Here is a 19,734-nt window from a genome sequence, read left to right on the forward strand (position 1 = left end):
CCTCAGTTAGGGATGTTGAGAGTTTCACCCGATCGGGCTCCCTTTACTGAGGCTCACTTATTGTAAGGCCTTCAGAGTCCGCCAGAGTGTAGCCCTGGCCGGGACTCATCAGTTGCCCCTGCAACTGCTCGCCTGTTCACTGAAACTCTTGAAGAGAGTAGGAGTTGAAGGCAGATCAGAGAAGAAGGGGAGAAGGAGAATAAGTCAGAATTGAGAGTAGAGAACGATACACCAGAAGACAACGAGACCAGAGACAATGCTGGCACACACACAAACACGGAGGGGTGTAGACAAAAACACAGATAGACAAATGTCGGCCGACAACACAGCGCTGGGTTTTTGGGCCCCCTGAGTCCTCTTGCCTCCCGGTACAAGGTTCACCTTACTGAATGGCGTCCACTGCTCACCAGACTCGGGATCAGGAGAGGAACTCTCCTTCCCGCAGAGCCGGCTGCCTTCCAGCACTCTCGCTGGCCTCGGTCCTGCGCCGGCTGGAACATCCAATCCGTTCCCCCTTTATAGAAAGATTTCTCCTGTGCAAGATACCTTCCTACTTCTCAGCAGGGCCTCGGATTTACACTGGACTTTCCTGTCCTGCCTGAGCACCGGTGCTATATCTATCCTTCCCCTCTGTCCTGGAAATGTTCTTTTCCCCTGGTCAAGGGATCTCGGACGAGCCCCCAAATGTTATGCCCAGTGTCCGAATCCCCTAGCGGGAAAAGAGAAGGCCTCCACGACAATGCAACACGCAAAGGAAGGGAAATTTATTGCTGACTCGAGTCAGGGCCCCTGCTGCAACCAACGCAGTGGTGCAAAGTCAGAGAGCCCTAAGCCCTAATTTCCACACACATTTATAGGGTGCTCGATTTCAAACATAAGCAGTGGGTAGTTATCACAAGCAGACTGGTTACATGTTTATGAAGCAATTTCATTGGTCAAACACACTTTAAAATTTTCGCACGCAGGGGACTTTCCCGGAGGTTTACTGGGCGCATGCTGATTGGCTGGTCTCTGGTGGCCTGTTGAGGGCAGATAATTACCCCACCCTCGGGAGAAACTGAAGCTTAGGCTTACTCATAATTCAGGGTGCCTGTCATGGTGCTAGTTATGCCCATCTCACACAGTTGACACCACCCTTATGGCAGAAAGTGAAGAGGAACTAAAGTGCCTCTTGATGAAAGTGAAAGAGGAGAGTGATAAAGTTGGCTTAAAACTCAACATTCAGAAAGCAATGATCATAGCATCTGGTCCCATCACTTCATGGCAAATAGATGGGGAAACAGTGGCTGACTTTATTTTTGGTGACTCCAAAATCACTGTAGATGGTAACTGCAGCTATGAAATTAAAAGATGCTTACTCCTTGGAAGAAAATCTGTGACCAACCTAGACAGCATAGTAAAAATCGGAGACATTATTTTGCCAACAAAGGTCTTGTTATCGCCATGCTTTCTGGGAAACAAACTCACTCAGAGGGACAATGCAGATAGTGAAGTGCAGTTTATTACACCGGCAGGCCCAAGGCAGAGTCTCCTCTTAGCCAAGGGCCCCAACCAACATTTGTGAAAATTTTTTATACTCCATGTGTACGTGTCAAAACCCACCACCCCAATCCCTTGATGCTTACAAAGGAAGGGTAAATACAATCACAATAACCCCATCATTCACGTGTTATGTGTTCAAACAGTTAATAATCAATAAGCCTACGGTTACATTCCAACCGGTTAATAACCGATAAGCCTGTGCTTACATTCTGATAGATAGTGTCCGGAGGTAGGGTTGATTAGTGTCTGTTTTCTCTTAGGTGATGAGTAACCTGGATATGATCTTCAAGGTTCCCCTGTCTGGAGGGGGTCTTATCCTTCCATTGTCGTTCCCACAGGCACTAAGCAGAGAGTGCAGAGTCCACTGGAGAGGTGGCTGAGCACGATCAGCACAGACAGGCCTGAGATGGAGTCCAGGCCCTATGAATTCCTTCTTCAGTCTGTCTACTCAAGGCTAAGGTTTTCCCCTGGTTGCTCAGCTGGTAAACAATCTGCCTGCAATTCGGGAGACCTGGGTTCTATCCCTGGGTTGAGAAGATCCCCTGCAGAAGGAATTGGCAATCCACTCCAGTTTTCTTGCCTGGAGAATCCCCATGAACAGAGGAGCCTGGCAGGCTACAGTTCATGGGGTCACACGACTCAGTGACTAAGCACAGCACATGGTTTTTCCAGTGGACATGCATGGATGTGAGAGTTGGACTATAAAGAAAGCTGAGCGCTGAAGAATTGATGCTTTTGAACTGTGCTGTTAGAGAAGACTCTTGAGAGTCCCCTGGACTGCAAGGAGATCCAACCAGTCCATCCTAAAGGAGATAAGTCCTGAATATTCATTGGAAGGATGCATGCTGAAGGTGAAACTCCAATACTTTGGCCACCTGATGCGAAGAATTGACTCATTGGAAAAGACCCTGATGCTGGGAAAGATTGAAGGTAGGAGGAGTAGGGGATGACAGAGGATGAGAGGGTTGGATGGTGTCACTGACTTGATGGACATGAGTTTAAGCAAACTCTGGAAGTTGGTGATGGACAGGCAAGCCTGGAATGCTGCAGTCCATGGGGTTGCAAAAAGCCGGACATGACTGAATGACTGAACTGAACTAATTATCCCTTCACAGTGAATACCTGCCTTTGTCATACACAAATTGACAAGGAATCAAATTATTTATTAATCTTTTCCTTTGTCTTGGGTTCTCAATAGACTGAGCTAGTGACTTTTACAAAGTTCGTGTGTGCGCGCTCAGTTGTGTCAGACTCTTTGTGATCCCACAGACTGTAGCCCATCAGACTCCTCTGTCCATGGGATTTTCCCAGCAAGAATACTGGAGTGAGTTGCCATGCTCTCCTCCAGGGGATTTTCCTGACCCAGGGATCGAACCCATGTCTCCTGCATTGGCAGGCCGGTTCTTAACCACTGAGCCACCTGGGAATCCCTGTGCAAAGTTCAAGGGGTGGCAATTCAAATGCTCAAGTCATTCAGATCCTGGCCTCTCCACCTCCCCATCTCTGTGGGAGTTTGTGGGTGAGCACAGCCTCAATTTGGACTGTATGGTGGCTCTGAACACTGGTTCACAGCCAAGAATCATGCTCTTTCTCTCCCAGACCCTGCAGGTCTTTCCTTCCTTCTCACCCTCATTCAGGTTAAATTTAGGTGTAAATGAGAGTGGGATTTTTGAAGGTCTAAACTCAAATATGTGCTATTTTTTACAAGGCAAAGACTTTATAATGTTGCTACTTTAATGATTTCCAGTAACAAATTGTTTGTGATATATATCATAACTCAATGACTAGCTTGACTTTATGAATAAATGAAAGTAGGGTGCAAGGTGGTTAAACAACATTGTGTCAGTCAACTGATCACACGCCTTTTACTTCCCAAAAGGATATGATGTGTCTCTGTTGATGAGGAGTCATCATGGAACATTGGCAACTTTATAAATGGGAAATATTTTTCTTTTCTTTGTTTTATTTTTAAATATTTATTTATCTACTTGGCTGCCCTGAGTCTTAGCTATGGCACATGACATCTTCTGTCTTCATTGCAGCATGCAGGATCTTTAGTTGAGGCATATGAACTCTTAATTGTGGCATGTGGGATCTAGTTCCCTGACCAGGGATTGAACCTGGGGCCCCTGCCTTGAGAGTTCAGAGTCTTAGCCACTGGACCACCAGGAAAGTCTCAAAGTAATTTTCTTTAAAAAGCACAGAAATTTTGTTCTGTTTTCTCTTTCCTAACCTATGGATGGTTATTCTAACCATGGCCTCTACCGTGAATATCTTCTCTTCCCTCCTATCTTTGCTGACTATCTTAGATGCCACTGGGTGGAGTTTGGGACTGTCATACCTGAGGGTCTTCCCATATAGAGGGTTGTCATGAAGAGTCCAAGTATTGAGAAACAAAGGCATTCCTGAATAAACAGGAGGAAAAGTAGGCGAGCTAAGATTCTGACTTGAGGAGCCGACTCATTGGAAAATACCCTGATGCTGGGAAAGATTGAAGGCAGGAGGAGAAAGGGATGACAGAAGACGAAATGATTGGATGGTAACACCAACTCAATGGACATGAATCTGAGCAAACTTTGGGAGATAGTAAAGGACAGAGGAGCCTGCTGTGCTGCAGTCCGTGGGGTTCCAAATAGTTGGACATGACTGAGCGACGGAACAACAATGATTTGTGACACTGAGCATCTTTTCATGTGTCTCTAGGCCCTCTGTATGTCTTCTTCGGAAGAATGACTATTCAGGTCCTCTGCCCATTTTTAAATTGGATTTTTAAAAATGTTGAGTTGTATGAGTTCTTTATAGATTGTGGATATTAACCCCTTAGTAGACATATCATTTGCAAAAATCTTCCATTCAGTATGCTTTTCATTTTGTTGATGGTTTCCTTCTCTGTGCAAAAGCCTTTTAGTTTGATGTAGTCTCATTTATTTATTTTGACTTCTTTTTCCTTTACATGAGGAGACAGATTAAAAAAAAATATCACTAAGACCCGTAACAAAGAGCTCACTGCTTATAGTGTTCTTCTAGGAATTTTATGGCTTCTAGTCTTCCTTTTACATCTTTAATTCATTTTGAGTTTATTTTTTTGACTATATAGGGTGAGAAAAGTTATCTAGTTTCATCCTTTTACATGTAGCTATCCATCAAACCTATATATTGTTAAAGAAATTTTGAGTTGTACCAATGGGTGAGTTTTATAAAGGAGGAAGATTTTTGTTCAATATCCTCAAACATGATTGTCAGTGATAGCTGCCTAAGGATGAAATGACTTGACTCCTGAAAGAATGGGGTACCTCTACTACTAGACATATCCATCTGCTAAGATTCTCCAAGATATTAGGGCAAAGGAATGACTCTCAATAGGGTCCAGAAATGGGCTCAGGAAGTCGACTGGTGTCACAAGTTCATAGACAAACTCTTCTACTGGTGCCTGGAAAATGTATATATTTCTGGGGGAAGATTTGCTGTTTTCTTAAAGTTTGTAAAATGATCAGTAATGCACAAAAGGTAAAGAATATAAACATGACACTTGATATGATGTACAACTAACTCTGTTGGGTGTACAGTCCTTTACAGAAAAACTTTAAGATTAGCGTTTAAGAAGTTGAGCATTGTTTTTTGCTTGTGTGCCATCTCCCAGTTGAGGGGGACAAGAAGAGTGATAGTATTTTGTTCAGGTTTATGTGACTCCTTCAAGATACTTGCCCACATCACCTATTCCTGACTTGAGACTGAATTGTTACAGATTTACCTGTATGGCCTGCTGAATGGTGACCTTTAATTCAGTTCAGTCACTCAGTCATGTCTGACTCTTTGCAACCCCATGAACCGCAGAACGCTAGGCCTCCCTGTCCATCACCAACTCCCAGAGTCTACCCAAACCCATGTCTATTGAGTCGGTGATGCCATCCAACCATCTTGTCCTCTGTCGACCCTTCTCCTCCTGCCCTCAATCTTTCCCAGCTTCAGGGTCTTTTCAAATGAGTCAGCTCTTCACATCAGGTGGCCAAAGTATTGGAGTTTCAGCTTCAATATCAGTCCTACCAATGAACACCCAGGAGTGATCTCCTTTAGGATGGACTGGTTGGATCTCCTTGCAGTCCAAGGGACTCTCAAGAGTCTTCAACACCACAGTTCAAAAGCATCTATTCTTTGGCGCTCAGTTTTCTTTATAGTCCAACTCTCACATCCATACATGACCACTGGAAAAACCATAGCCTTGACCAGACGGACCTTAGTTGGCAAAGTAATGTCTCTGCTTTTTAATATGTTGTATAGGTTGGTCATAACTTCCCTCCCAAGGATTAAGCGTCTTTTAATTTCATGGTTGCAATCACCATCTGCAGTGATTTTGGAGCCCAGAAAAAAAAATTCAGCCATTGTTTCCCCATCTATTTGCCATGAAGTGATGGGACCGGATGCCATGATGTTAGTTTTCTGAATGTTGAGCTTTAAGCCAACTTTTTCACTCTCTTCTTTCACTTTCATCAAGAGGCTCTTTAGTTCTTCTTCATTTTCTGGCATAAGGGTGGTGTCATCTGCATATCTGAGGTTATTGATATTTCTCCCGGCAATCTTGATTCCAGGTTGTGCTTCCTCCAGCCCAGCATTTCTCATGATGTACTCTGCATAGAAGTTAAATAAGCAGGATGACGATATTGCGCCTTGACGTACTCCTTGTCCTATTTGGAACCAGTCTGTGGTTCCATGTCCAGTTCTAACTGTTGCTTCCGAACCTGCATACAGGTTTCTGGAGAGGCAGGTCAGGTGGTCTGGTATTCCCATCTCTTTCAGAATTTTCCACAGTTTATTGTGATCCACACAGTCAAAGGCTTTGGCATAATCAATAAAGCAGAAATAGATGTTTTTCTGGAGCTCTCTTGGTTTTTCAATGATCCAGTGGATGTTGGAAATTTAATCTCTGGTTTCTGTGCCTTTTCTAAAACCAGCTTGAACATCTGGAAGTTCATGGTTCATGTATTGCTGAAGCCTGGCTTGGAGAAATGTGAGCATTACTTTACTAGCGTGTGGGATGAGTGCAATTGTTCGGTAGTTTGAGCATTCTTTGGCATTGCCTTTCTTTGGGACTGGAATGAAAACGGACATTTTCCAGTCCTGTGGCCACTGCTGAGTTTTCCAAATTTGCTGGCATATTGAGTGCAGCACTTTCACAGCATCATCTTTCAGGATTTGAAACAGCTCACCTGGAATTCCATCACCTCCACTAGCTTTGTTTGTAGTGATGCTTCCTAAGGCCCACTTGACTTCACATTTCAGGATGTCTGGCTCTAGGTGAGTGACCACACCATCAGGATTATCTGGATCATGAAGATCTTTTTTGTACAGTTCTTCTGTGTATTCTTGCCACCTCTTCTTAGTATCTTCTGCTTCTGTTAGGTCCCTACCATTGCTGTCCTTTATTGAGCCCATCTCTGCATGAAATGTTCCCTTGGCATCTCTAATTTTCTTGAAGAGATCTCTAGTCTTTCCTATTCTATTGTTTTCCTCTATTTCTTTGCATTGATCACTGAGGAAGGCTTTCTTATCTCTCCTTGCTATTCTTTGGAACTCTGCATTCACATGGGTATATCTTTCCTTTTCTCCTTTACTTTTTGCTTCCCTTCTTTTCACAGCTATTTGTAAGGCCTCCTCAGACAGCCATTTTGCTTTTTTGCATTTCTTTTTCTTGGGGATGGTCTTGATTCCTGTACAATGTCACGAAACTCCGTCCATAGTTCATAGACCTTTAATTACTAAATTCTATATGCTATGATACCCTTCCTGGTCTCAGCACTATCTCTGATATAGTTTCTATCTTAAAAACATCTGTCCTAGCCCATAGACAGTAGGCTATTTGTGGCAGAGATGACTCAGTGTCCCTTCAACATCTTTTCTCCACTCTTACAGAAATATCAATAGATTTAGCTGAGCACATGGTCCCAGTGAAAGACCACATTTCCTAGGCTCCTTTTCAGCTAAAGGAGGAAGTCAGTTATAGGCAGAGCTGTGAGCAGAAGGGATGTATACAATTTCCAGCTAAGGTCTTCAAAAAGAAAGGTGCATGCCTTCCCATTCCCTCTTATGTCCTCTCACTTGCTCAAAGGCAGATGCGGTGGCAGGAGCTGGCAACTATCTCAGATCATTAACCGAAAGTCAAGTGTTGATGATGGAGAACAGGAAGACTGAAGGAGCCTGGATGCCTTGACAGTCTTGTAGAGCAAACCATGCTACCAACTCTGGACCACTTGCCTCCCTGAGACTTTAATGTGAGAGAGAAAGAAATTTCTACCTGGTTTAGGTCCCTCTGTCTGGGGGTCTTCATGTTAGAGTGGGTTATTAGTGATGTGACCAGTGCTTTCTTTCCACTTACTGTCTACCCATATTGTTAAGACTAGTTTGCTTTTACTTGGCAGGGATCATGTTTCAGGGCTATTTAAACTGTCCAGCTACATGCCATAATTTTGCTGCTACGAGGCACATGAGGAAAAGGAGGGCTAGCTTCCATTACCATCTTTCAGGTTTCAACTGAAATGTCACCTTCTCAAAGAAGATTTTCTAGACAACCCCATCTAAAGTAAATTCCCCTTAAAAATAAATACCATATGATATCACTTATATGTGAAATCTAAAATATGGCACAAATGAACCTGCCTGCTAAACAGAAACAGACTCACAGACATAGAAATCAGACTTGTGGTTGCCAAGGGGAAGGAAGGGGAGGAGAAAGATGGACTGAGAGTTTGGATTTGGTAGATGCAAGCTATTACATTTAGAATGGATAAACAACAAGGTCCTACTGTATAGCATAGGGAATTATATCCAATCTCCTGGGATAACCTAACTGCCATTCCTTAATGACACCCCTACACAGCTTGAAGGGGCATCCCTGGTAGCTCAGCTGGTAAAGAATCCATCTGAGATGCAAGAGACCCTGGTTCGATTCCTGGATTGGGAAGATCCGCCACAGAAGGGATAGGCTACCCACTCCAGTATTCTTGGTCTTCCCTAGTGGCTCAGCTGGTAAAGAATCTGCTTGCAATGCAGGAGACCTGGGTTCAACCTCTGGGTTGGGAAGATCCCCTGGAGAAGGGAAAGGCTACCCACTCCACTATTCTTGCCTGGAGAATTCCATGGAGTGTATAGTCCATGGCGTCACAAAGAGTTGGACATGCCTGAGCAAATTTCATTTCAATTTCCTGGGATAAACTTGGGAAAAGAATTTTAAAAATAATGCATATATGTGTAAAGCTGATACAGCAGAGATTGGCACAACATTGTAAATCAAGTATACTTAAGTGAAAAAAAGTAAGTTCCACTGGATTACTGTTTAGCTCAGCCCACTCATTTCTTTCATGGCACTCAGTATTAATACAATTTGTATTTATCTACTTGGTAACCATTTTCCACTTTAGAATAGAAACTCCATGAAGGCAGGGACCATGTCTAATAATCCACTGAGTATCTCATATGTATCATATATTTGGCACTTATACATCAAATAAGTGTTGAATCTCGAAATCATTAAGAAATTCCTGTTCAGGCTTCACAAGAGTTGTTAGCATCAGGAAACTATGTAGAATATCTTGATAACATTCCAAACAAAAACCTTCTTATCCCAGACTCAAATCCCATAGACCCTAAAGAAAAGTTTACATATCTTACTTCATGAAGATGTAGAAGTCCCATATGACAAAAGACACCATAAATACAATTTTCAAAAAGCAAAAGAATGGCGGAAAAATTACAAAGTAATGTTATAATCAAGGATTATTATCCACAATATGTAAAGAAATTACATGAATCAGTAAGAAAAAGATAACTTCATAGAAAAATAAACAGATGACATATACATCACAGAGAGCAAAGATAAACATAAATGGCCAATAAGCATGTTTTGAAAACTAAAAATAACATCTCCAATAATAGGAAAAGAGCTAAAAGAATTAGAGTATATTCACATTACAGAATATCATGAAGTCATGATTAGAAATGAGATGTATTTTATTGAGTGAAAAAAGCAAGAACAATATGGATATGATCCCATAGATAAGAACACGTACATACATATGCATATATGAAATGTACAAGAAAAAGTCTGAAAGAATGCATCCCTAACTATTCTGTTTTTAGGAAAAGCAGTAGGATTGGGCAGGGAGGTGTGGCTATGTGAAACGAGATTTTTACTTTTTACTCCATAGCTTTTCTAGTGTTGTAAATCTTTTATCATGAGCATACAGTCATCTATTATGAGTGCAATTCTGAAAGATTTTAAAACAGCAGAAAATATATGGGAGCCATTTACAAAACTCTTGATTGTTGGCATTAGTAATAACCAAAATCAAACAGAAAAGGTGAGAAAATCTCTGAATCACACAGAAACAGATCTAGGTGACACTCTATCTTACCATACTTTGATTACTCTCTATTTTCCTGGACCTTAAGCTGTAATTTATCTTTAAGACAAAATGTGTATAATCATCATATCCTAGGCCCTAACATTAGGGAAGTTTCTTCAGGTGCAAGTAGACCCCCTTCTGGGGTTTGATGAAAATATAGGGCATGAAGACAGGAGGCTTGGTGGGCTCTGCTGTCATCTTGAAGCGGAGCAGAATCAAGGCAACGATCACTTTCATCTCAGCCATGGCAAAATTCTGCCCGATGCAGTTCCTGCAGACACCAAGAAAAAGAGAGACTTGAAGAACTGACACTCCTTCTGACTCTTTAATAAGATACTAGAAAAACAAGTCTGACGTTAACAATACATTTTCACATGAAATTCCATACCAATTTTTGGACTTTGGACTTACCCTGTTCCCTGAAAGAATGTGAGCTGGAAGATTCAAGTTGACGCCCTTCCAAAACAAGGGGGCACTTGGAGCTGCTCACAGAATTGTTCCTCCCCTCCATCCCCCCCACCCACCGTGAAGTTCTAATGTATAATAAAACATGATAACCATAGTTGGTAACACACTGTATTGTAGAACTGAAATTTGCTAAGAAAGAAGAACTTAAATGTGCTCTCACACACAAAAAAGGACAGGTATGTGAGCTGAAGAATATGTTAATGAACTACATGGGAAGGAGTCTTCTCACAGCATATATCGCATCATCATGATGCATATTTCAAGTGTCTTACAATTTAAGATTCTAATATAAAGATGAAATAAAAGATGAAATAACTGTTTTTCTGAAAAAGAATCATCTCATCTTTATTGGGAGTGAACCTGCATTGAACCCGTGAGCAACAGCTTGCCTTGCTGTTTAGCCTTCTGAGCCATGACTGTATAGGATGCCATAGCAAAGGGTGTTGTTCTTTGTGAAACTCATTGACCCTTTCAGTGGCTCAAACAGGCATTAAGATCTGCCTCATGGTCAGGTGAGAAGATAAGTTTCTATAGAAGAACTTACAGAGCTGGGGGGCTGAAGAGAGAAGGCTGTTCCCAAGTAAACATTTGTGTGTGTGTTTTAAACTTCAAACAATCCTCACCTTGGTCCAGTTGAGAATGGTAAGAAGGCATGGGAGTGTCTTTTATTATTTTCCTGGGAGAACCTCAAGGGGTCAAAGACCTGAAATGAGAGGGTAACCCCACGACCATCCCCAAAACACCACCATTAACACATTTCTGAAGCTACTGCTTAGCACTGATCAACAGAAATATCCATGAACCACATATGTAGTTTCAAATGTTCTGGTATCCACATTTTTATAAACGGTAATGAATTTAATAATATAATTTATTTAACAGAAAATATGATCATTCCAACATGAATTCATACACACAATTACTTCAAGAAAATATTTCCTATTTTTTGTACTACAGCTGCAAGATTTTACTTTCCCAGCACATCTCAGTTCTAACCAGCCACATTTCAAGTGCTCCACACCACATGCGGTTAATGGCTACCAAGAGTGAGATATGACTGAGTGACTGAACTGAACTGAACTAAACCCTGGACAGCACAACTCCAGACCTGCTGACCTTGTCTGGTCTCCCAGGTGATTAGTCTGCTACCCAGACTAGGCAAGAGGAAAGCAGAAATACCATGACTGGTGGTAGTATTTTCACTTTGAAGGTACGAGTGCATCTACTTAGAAGTCAAGCCAAGATGACCTACGTGATCAGTTGTCCAACTTCCCATTACACATAACACGTTTGAAACTAGCAGCATATAAAAAAGGAGGCATCTGCACACATGGTGTTTAGAGTTTCAAGAGACTCAGGTATGCTACAAAACTTCTTTTTGCCTCTTCAGATCCTTTCTCCTTCCTTTCCCACCTTGCTCTGGGTTCCAAACTGACCCACGGGCTTTCCTGTTGGGTTCGACCAATAAAAGGCTTTGAAAGGAAATCTGGAGAGTGGGACAGTCATACCTGTGGGTCTTCCCAGACGGCAGGGTTGTGGTGGAGACCCCAGATACTGAGAACCACGGTCATTCCTGAGAAAGGAAGGAAATAAAAGAGATTGCAGTAAAAAGAGCAAGTTGTAAGCTCCTTTTACAGCTCTTCAGTAACACTTTTCTTTTTGAAAGGAAAGACTTAGTTCCTGGCAGAGTTCTGTGGGCTGTGATAGCTGATGCCAGCAGTGAAGGACCCATAAGAAGATGGGGTTCGGTGGCATCTTAGTTTTCAAATCAATGATCTATTTAATACCTGATTCTATCTTAAGAAGCTCTTGGTATCATGTCAAAATGATAGCCTGTGTTTATGTTTTCCGCTATCCCTAAAAATTCTTTATATATCTATTTATGGACTATAAAGTATCCAGACACAACAGCTTAGGTACATTTAGGAACAAGATTGTACCTCCACTGTGCAGATCCAATGACAAATTTCTGTTGGTGCAGGTCATACAATGGAAGTAGGGAATTTTGGCAAATGTTCATGTAGTATGAGGATTTTAAAAAGGACAGAAGAAACAAAAATAAAATTTAAAAAACAAAAAAGGAAAAAAGACAGAGGTGAGATAATTTGAGGATTATTTGGTTGTCAGAAATAATTTTGGTAAAGTAATTCTAGATCTGTCAACAAAGGGACAGTAAGTGACAGGCTGTTGGTACTGATACAAGCAATCCTGTTGGCTTGATCCTAAGGGCAAGAGTTAATTGAACACTGAAGCAGATTAAGTGGAGGGTGTCTCATGTGATCTCTCTGCCTCCCACTTTCCCTGCTCAGATACTTGTGTTGTCCTGAAGAGCACTGGGCTCCAGACGTGGAAGCTCTGAGCAAGTTCTAGCTCTGCTCAATGCACTTTGGGATCCCCCAGTGGGTTTTTGGCTATACCAAAAGCATCTGAAAGTGCTCTGTAAACTGCAAAACACATATAAGTGTCTGCTAAGAGCATGTTCCAAGGTGAAAAAGATGAGATTATCTATTTGAAGGCTCTATGTAAACTTTTAAGTGCTGCATACTTACTAGAGTAATATTACTATGATGATGAAGACAAAGACCCTCTCTGGGTCTTCTAGATAAAGATAAAAGTGTTCACCTCCCATGAAGTCTTGCCTGGTCTCAAATGCAACCAAGCCAGGATTAGCTTAGAAACAATGTCCCATAACGGAAGAAACCCTGAGTTGGATTCTGGTGATAAAGGTTCTGTTCATAGCTTTGCTTCAAATGACTATGTGCCTTTAGGAAAGTCTCAGAAACCCACATCTGGTCAAGGCATTACCCACTGAGAACTTAACAGGTGCCCAACCCTAAGCCAGCTATCCTGAGTTTTGTCTTTTGACTCTTCCAAGAGTTGAGAATCCCTCTGGTCTTTTTCACTGTGGTCCCCAGGAGTCAGTGGTCTTTAGAAACTGCTTAGGAAAAGAATGCAAAAACCTGCAGGCAAAGAGCGTCCATCTGGAAAGGTCATGGGCTTGGTGAGTCTTCTGGAAATGGACACAGCTGGAGGTGCCAAGCGGAGTGACTCCTTAATGCACATTGTGGTGTATGGCATCTCACTCAGTTGGTCCCTGTGAGTACAAGAGAGGGAACACAGGGAACTCAGACTCCATATTCAGTTTGTAAATGCTGACATATTTTTCTATTCAACCTTTGCTCCTGGTCAAAGTTCTTTTACCCATTGGTTTATGTAACAGAATGTTAAAAAGGAACACTTTCTGCCTCAGGATCAGCTGAGGTCCCAGAGGACAAGGAACAACACAGGTGCCACACATCCTCACCATGAATGTGGAGAAAAGGGAGGGAACCTCCTACACTGATATTGGGAATGCAAACTGGCATAGCCACTGTGGCAAACAGTATGGAGGTCCCTCAAAGAACTGAAAACAGAGCTACCATATGATCTTGCAATCTCACTCCTGGGTATATATCTGGAGAAAACTCTTATTTGAAAAGATATATGCACCCCAGGGTTCATAGCAGCATTATTGACAAGAGCCAAGATATGGAAGCAACCTAAATATCCATCAACAGATGAATGGATAAAGAAGATGTGCTATATATACACAATGGAAAACTACTCAGTCATAGAAGGAATGAAACAATGTCATTTGCAGCAACATGGATGGATCTAGAGATTATCATGCTCAGTGAAGTAAGTCAGAAAGAGAAAGACAAATATATGATATCATTTACATGTGAAATTTAAGATGTGATATAAATGAACTTATTTGCAAAACAGAAACAGACTCACAGTCAAAGAAAACAAATTTATGATTGTGTGTGCTAAGTAGCTTCAGTCGTGTCCCATTCTTTGCGACCCTATGGACTGTGACCCAACAGGCTCCTCTGTCCAAGGGATTCTCCAGGCAAGAACAGTGGAGTGGGTAGCTGTGCCCACCTCCATGGCATCTTCCTGATACAGGGATCAAACTTGCATCTGTTTACCTCTCCTGCACTGACAGGTGGGTTCTTTACCACTAGCACCATCAAAGAAAACAAAGTTACGGTTACCACAGGGGTTAAGTGAGGGGAAGAATATTAAAAAGTAAAGTCACTTTGTTGTACACCAAAAACTAACACAACATTATAAATCAACTCTACTTGGAAAAAAAACCCCAAATATCTTCATAATAAAGTGAAGCACTAAACTACTGGTAAAGGATTTCCTGAGAAGATTTCTGAGAATGTCTTGCAACACTTAGCTCATCATGTAAATCACAGAATGGCTAAGGAATGAAGAGAGGAGGCCTCCAAGTTTTGAGAGGGAAAAAAGATCCTTCCAAAGAACTGCTGGAATGCTGGAGTGCTGTGGAGAATGCTGGAGGGGGGTTCCCTTCATATTTAGCAAAGAGGGGATTAAAGAAGATAAGAGTAGATGCTCTGACATGTGCTCCTTAGAGGCTGGGAAGAAGAGAACTAATAGGAAAGGCCATGACTCACAACAGACAGAGAGGCAGGGAAAGGAGCAGGGACAAAGCAATAACCCTATAGTGAGTCCTATGGGCCAGTGAACCAGCAAGAGGGAGAGCTTCTGAACCAGCTTGAAGGACACTCTAAGGACAAGAATTTCTTTGTCTCGTGAATCATCATCATAAAGTCCCAGTGAGAGAATCTCTAAAAACCTCACTGAGAGTTAAAGGAAGCACCAAGTTTAAAGGGCCAGATGGCAACAGTACCAGCTGCCTTCTCCTCATCCTTTCTCCCTCCCAGGACCATTTCTAGAAGGGTCAGTGAGCAGAAGCCAGCACAAGGGTCAGTGAGCAGAAGCCAACCACAACCCCCTCTTTATTTCCTTGGGCTACAAAATCACTGCAGAGGGTGTCTGCAGCCATGAAATTAAAAGACTCTTGCTCCTTGGAAGAAAAGTTATGATCAATGGAGACAGCATATTAAAAAGCAGAGACATTACTTTGCCAACAAAGGTCTGTCTAGTCAAAGCTATGGTTTTTCCAATAGTCATGTATGGATGTGAGGGTAGGACTGTTAAGAAAGCTGAGTGCTGAAGAATGGACGCTTTTAAACTATGATGTTGGAGAAGACTCTTAAGAGTCCCTTGAACTGCAAGGAGATCCAACCAGCCCATCCTAAAGGAAATCAGTCTTGAATATTCACTGGAAGGACTGATGCTGAAGCTGAAACTCCAATACTCTGGCCACCTGATGCGAAGAACTGACTCATTGGAAAAGACCCTGATGCTGGGAAAGATGGAAGTCAGGAGGAGAAGGGAATGACAGAGGATGAGATGGTTGGATGGCATCACTGACTCGATGGACATGAGTTTGAGCAAGGCCTGGGAATTGGTGATGGACAGGGAGGCCTGGTGTGCTGCAGTCCATGGAGTCACAAAGGGTCAGACATGACTAAGCAACTGAACTGAATTGAACTGATTGAAAACTGCTTCACCCACCTCTGGCTTCCAGACCCAGAGAAGTACTGAGCTGAAATAGATGGAGATGCTCCAAGTGGATAACAATTTGTAGTTTTTATTATTACACTGGACCAGACAGCTTAATCATTGAAATGAGACTGCTCTTGTGATTTAAATGGTTGGGAACACTATGAGATTCACTCACAGTTTCACCCCAGTGATGAAAAGTACTTGCTCACACAAGCTTGAAGTATCAGTGGGAGGAGAGTAAATTTTTTATTTGATCATAGATAGTCAGGTTGGTTCAGTAAAATGACAGCGTACATTTGGTCTTTTTACTTCAGGTGTTTTTATTTATTTCTCTGATTATTTATTTTGAATGCAGGCTTTGGCCATTCATTAATGTGAAATTTTAATTTTGAACTCTTTCCTCCTCGAGCTTGGAATAAGAAGAGGAATTCTGCTTAACCTAGTACTTTTCACACTTAAGAAAAATAATGTTGCCCATCTCAGCTCTGGTTCAAAAAGATGAGAGGCCTTTTAACCCAATGCAGAAATAGGTTGACAAGCAGGCAAATGGAGATGCTGAACAACTTTCTAACTTTTTTAGAAATTTGCTCTTTGCAGTGTGGTTTTATTAGAATTATAAATTTTTGGACTGTTCTATACAAATTTCATTAAATGTAATGAAAGGCCATTTTTTATTCTCTATAATATGGTTGCCATTTCTCTCATTAAAATAAATGGTGGCAAACAGATCCTCTGGAGTTTGTTTTATCACCTGGCAAAGATTTCCTTATAGTTTTCACATTTCACATAGGCCAAACAAGAATAAGAAGGCCAATATTTGAGTTGTGTATATACATCTACCCTAATTGAGGTTAAAATATCTGATTAATATTTGGAAGTGACATACACTGTTTCTAAATTCAGTGAGTGAATAAAAACTTATTAGACAACACTGCATCTGGTGCTATGTAGATTAGAGCTTTGACTTATGGTAGGAAGTGGCAAGTATTTCATTATAAAAAGTGAGATCTCTGCTATACCTATATAAATTCATATTTTCCTTTACAAATGTTCTAATTGAGCTAACTTTTGCATTTGAAACATGGTGTTTTTGCCTCTAGTCACTGGGCTGGGTTGTTAGCCTCTCTTTCTTTGACCAACAAAACAAATACAATGGCTGCATTTTCCTGGCAAACAGTATGTCTGAGGAGCAAATCTGTAACCTGGGCTTCACTAACAGAGAGATGTGCTCAAAGTCTAGCCAAATGGAGTCAAAGTTTTCCACCTGACTAAGTCCTACCCATCGTGTAAGAGGCAGCTTAAATGTCCGATCTCCCAATAAATCTTCCTGAGCCTCCCATGTCAGATTAGGTTCTGGTCTTCTAAATCTCTGTGGTCACTAATGTGAATCTCTCTCCTTACCCTCACCATGTTATACTGCGATCAACTATCTGGGGATCAGACTTCCCTGGTGGTGTTGTGGATACGCATCTGCCTGCCAACGCAGGGGACGCAGGTTTGATCCCTGGTTTAGGAAGATTCCATATGCCATGGATATGGAAGATTTCATAAGCCCATGTGGGTCACAACGACTGAGCCAGTGCTCTAGATCCTGCGAGCAGCAACTACCGAAGTCAGCGCAGTGCAATGAAGGTAGCCCCTGCTCGCTTCTACAGAAAGTCCGTGAATAGCAAAGAAGGCCTAGCATAGCCAAAAAGAAATAAATAAATATTTTTTAAAATTAAAAAAAAGAAATATATGAGGACCAATCTTCTGTACTAGAATATGAGCTCATTGAGGGCAGAACCCACATCAAATCTGGCACCTTTTTATAGTGCCTCAGTACCTAAAGTTTCCCTGGTGGCTCAGCTGGTAAAGAATCTGCCTGCAATGTGGGAGACCTGAGTTCGATCGCTGGGCTGGGAAGATCCCCTGAAGAAGAGAATAGTTACCCACGGTATTGTGGCCTGTATAGTCCATGGGGTCACAAAGAGCTGGACATGACTGAGTGACTTTCAGTTGCACTTTCAGCACTTAAATGGTACACACTGTACTTGAGTTTGGCAAATATGGACTGAGAATGTTTACTGCTTTGTTCTAAGTCCAAAGTCCATCCTGAGAAGTGAACAAGGGGATGGGAGAGACCGTCTCAATGAGGCTTAGAAATAGAGATGTTCTCTCAGGTCTTTCAGAAACACAGCCTCACTTGAGTCCTACCATTCAAGATGTGGATGCAAATCTAGGGAGATCATATCCCTATTTCCAAAGCACCAGGGCCTGAGAGAAAGAAAGAAATAGAACCTTTTACACACACACTGACTAAAAAACAATGAAGTAGAAAACTTACGGATAAGTGAGTGTAAAAGAAAAAGGGATAATTTTGGGCCCTCTAGAAAAACAGAGCAATAGTAGCCTGCCTCTTCTACATACATATGTATGTATGTATATGAAGCACTATGATCACCAAGAGGAAAGAATAAAGCAAAATCCCAGGAGGAAAATAAGGAGGAAATGTTTATGGATGCAGATCTTACCAGGTAATGGAAGACCCATCCCCCAGGATGGCTCTGATCTCCTCCCGGCATCTCTCCTGATGCTCAGGGTGCCGAGCTAGCTGGTAGAGGAGGCAGGAAATGCCTGCTGATACAGAGTCATGCCCTGCCAACATGAATGTGTTCACCTCGGACCATACGTCTGAATCTGTGAAGTTATCATTTTCAGCCTAGAAAGAATAGTAGAGCTATTTTTATGCAGTGTCAGTTTACAGATGTTTGAAGTTCCAATCAAAATAATGGTTTTAAGGGAAAAACTGGCTATCAAATAAGAGTTTTCATTTTTATTCAGTTTAACAAATATATAGAGTCAAGCTCTGTCCAGAGCATAAAGGAGAACCAAAGACAGGTAAGAAAAGCAGGCCCCGCAGTGAGTTCCTGCAATCACTTTGTCAGATTTATCCAGACTTTTCAGCATCTCTTCCTCATTGTTTTATCAGCTTAACCTGTGATTCACTTTCCCGTGTTTCCCTGAACTATCATATATCTTTATGATAATCACCAAATCCTGCTGAATTTGTAAAAGATTTAGTCTTATCTGACTCCCTCTAGTGACAGAATTGTAGAATTCAGTTTTAAATCTCAAACTGTACAGCACCAACCATCAGTTCAAAAGTACTGTTAAATTTAGTTGATCAATTTTGCTTTTGTCTTTCATCCTCCCACTCATCTAACTACCCACACAATTAACTAGATACATAAGTAACCTCAGAATTTGAAAGATTTTGGTTTTTGTCTTCCATCCTCCTTCTCATCTAACTATTCATGCAATTAACTAGATACATGAGTAGGCTCAGAATTTGAAAGAAACTCACCTGAGCAGAAAGGACAATATCCAGTAAGTCCCGGTACTTCCTCTTCTGGGTGTTAGCCTGCTTATTCTCATCCTTGGGAGAATTCCTTCTATCCTTGATTAGCCTGTCTAGGGTAGAATAAATACTTCCCATTGCCAAAGTGACAGAAAAGTCAATCAAAGTAAAATAAATCACAGAACAAGCCGTGACCCCCCGGATAGTTTCAAATCTTGCCTAATTTCCTGAAGTTAGAGTGAGTACATTAATTTAAATAGATTTAATTTATGCATGAGGGCTTCCTTGGTGGCTCAATTGTTAAAGAATCCACCTGCAATGCCGGAGACCCATGTCAGATCCCTGGGTCAGGAAGATCCCCCCTAGAGAAGGGAGTGGCTACCCACTCCAGTATTCTTGCCTGGAGAATCCCATAGAGGAGCCTGGTGGGCTACAATCCATGGGGTCACAAAGAGTCAGACATGACTGAGTAATATTCAATTTATGCAGATGTATATTTTACCATCAAATGACAACTTTTGTTCAAAGTTCCAAAGACCAACACAACAGACAAAAATATACTTT

General features: G+C 41.7%; 2 protein-coding genes across 4 annotated transcripts in view; one reads left to right on the forward strand and one right to left on the reverse strand.

Annotated features, from left to right (window-relative positions):
• LOC136152284 (uncharacterized) overlaps positions 1-19,734 on the forward strand; it is a 130,443-nt gene that overhangs the window by 25,487 nt on the left and 85,222 nt on the right. The gene's annotated exons all lie outside the window — the stretch shown is intronic.
• LOC136152281 (cytochrome P450 4X1-like) overlaps positions 8,490-19,734 on the reverse strand; it is a 49,727-nt gene continuing 38,482 nt past the window's right edge. Inside the window, exons 7-12 of the mRNA XM_065913532.1 lie at positions 19,177-19,283; positions 18,344-18,531; positions 13,367-13,500; positions 11,915-11,979; positions 11,030-11,109; positions 8,490-10,209 (exon numbers count right to left, since the gene is read on the reverse strand). Of these exons, the coding sequence (XP_065769604.1) occupies positions 10,041-10,209; positions 11,030-11,109; positions 11,915-11,979; positions 13,367-13,500; positions 18,344-18,531; positions 19,177-19,283 (743 nt within the window). The 3' untranslated portion in view covers positions 8,490-10,040. The remainder of the gene's footprint in view (positions 10,210-11,029; positions 11,110-11,914; positions 11,980-13,366; positions 13,501-18,343; positions 18,532-19,176; positions 19,284-19,734) is intronic.

The sequence above is a fragment of the Muntiacus reevesi genome, chromosome 1 (genome assembly GCF_963930625.1).
Source record: "Muntiacus reevesi chromosome 1, mMunRee1.1, whole genome shotgun sequence".
Lineage (NCBI taxonomy): Eukaryota > Metazoa > Chordata > Mammalia > Artiodactyla > Cervidae > Muntiacus > Muntiacus reevesi.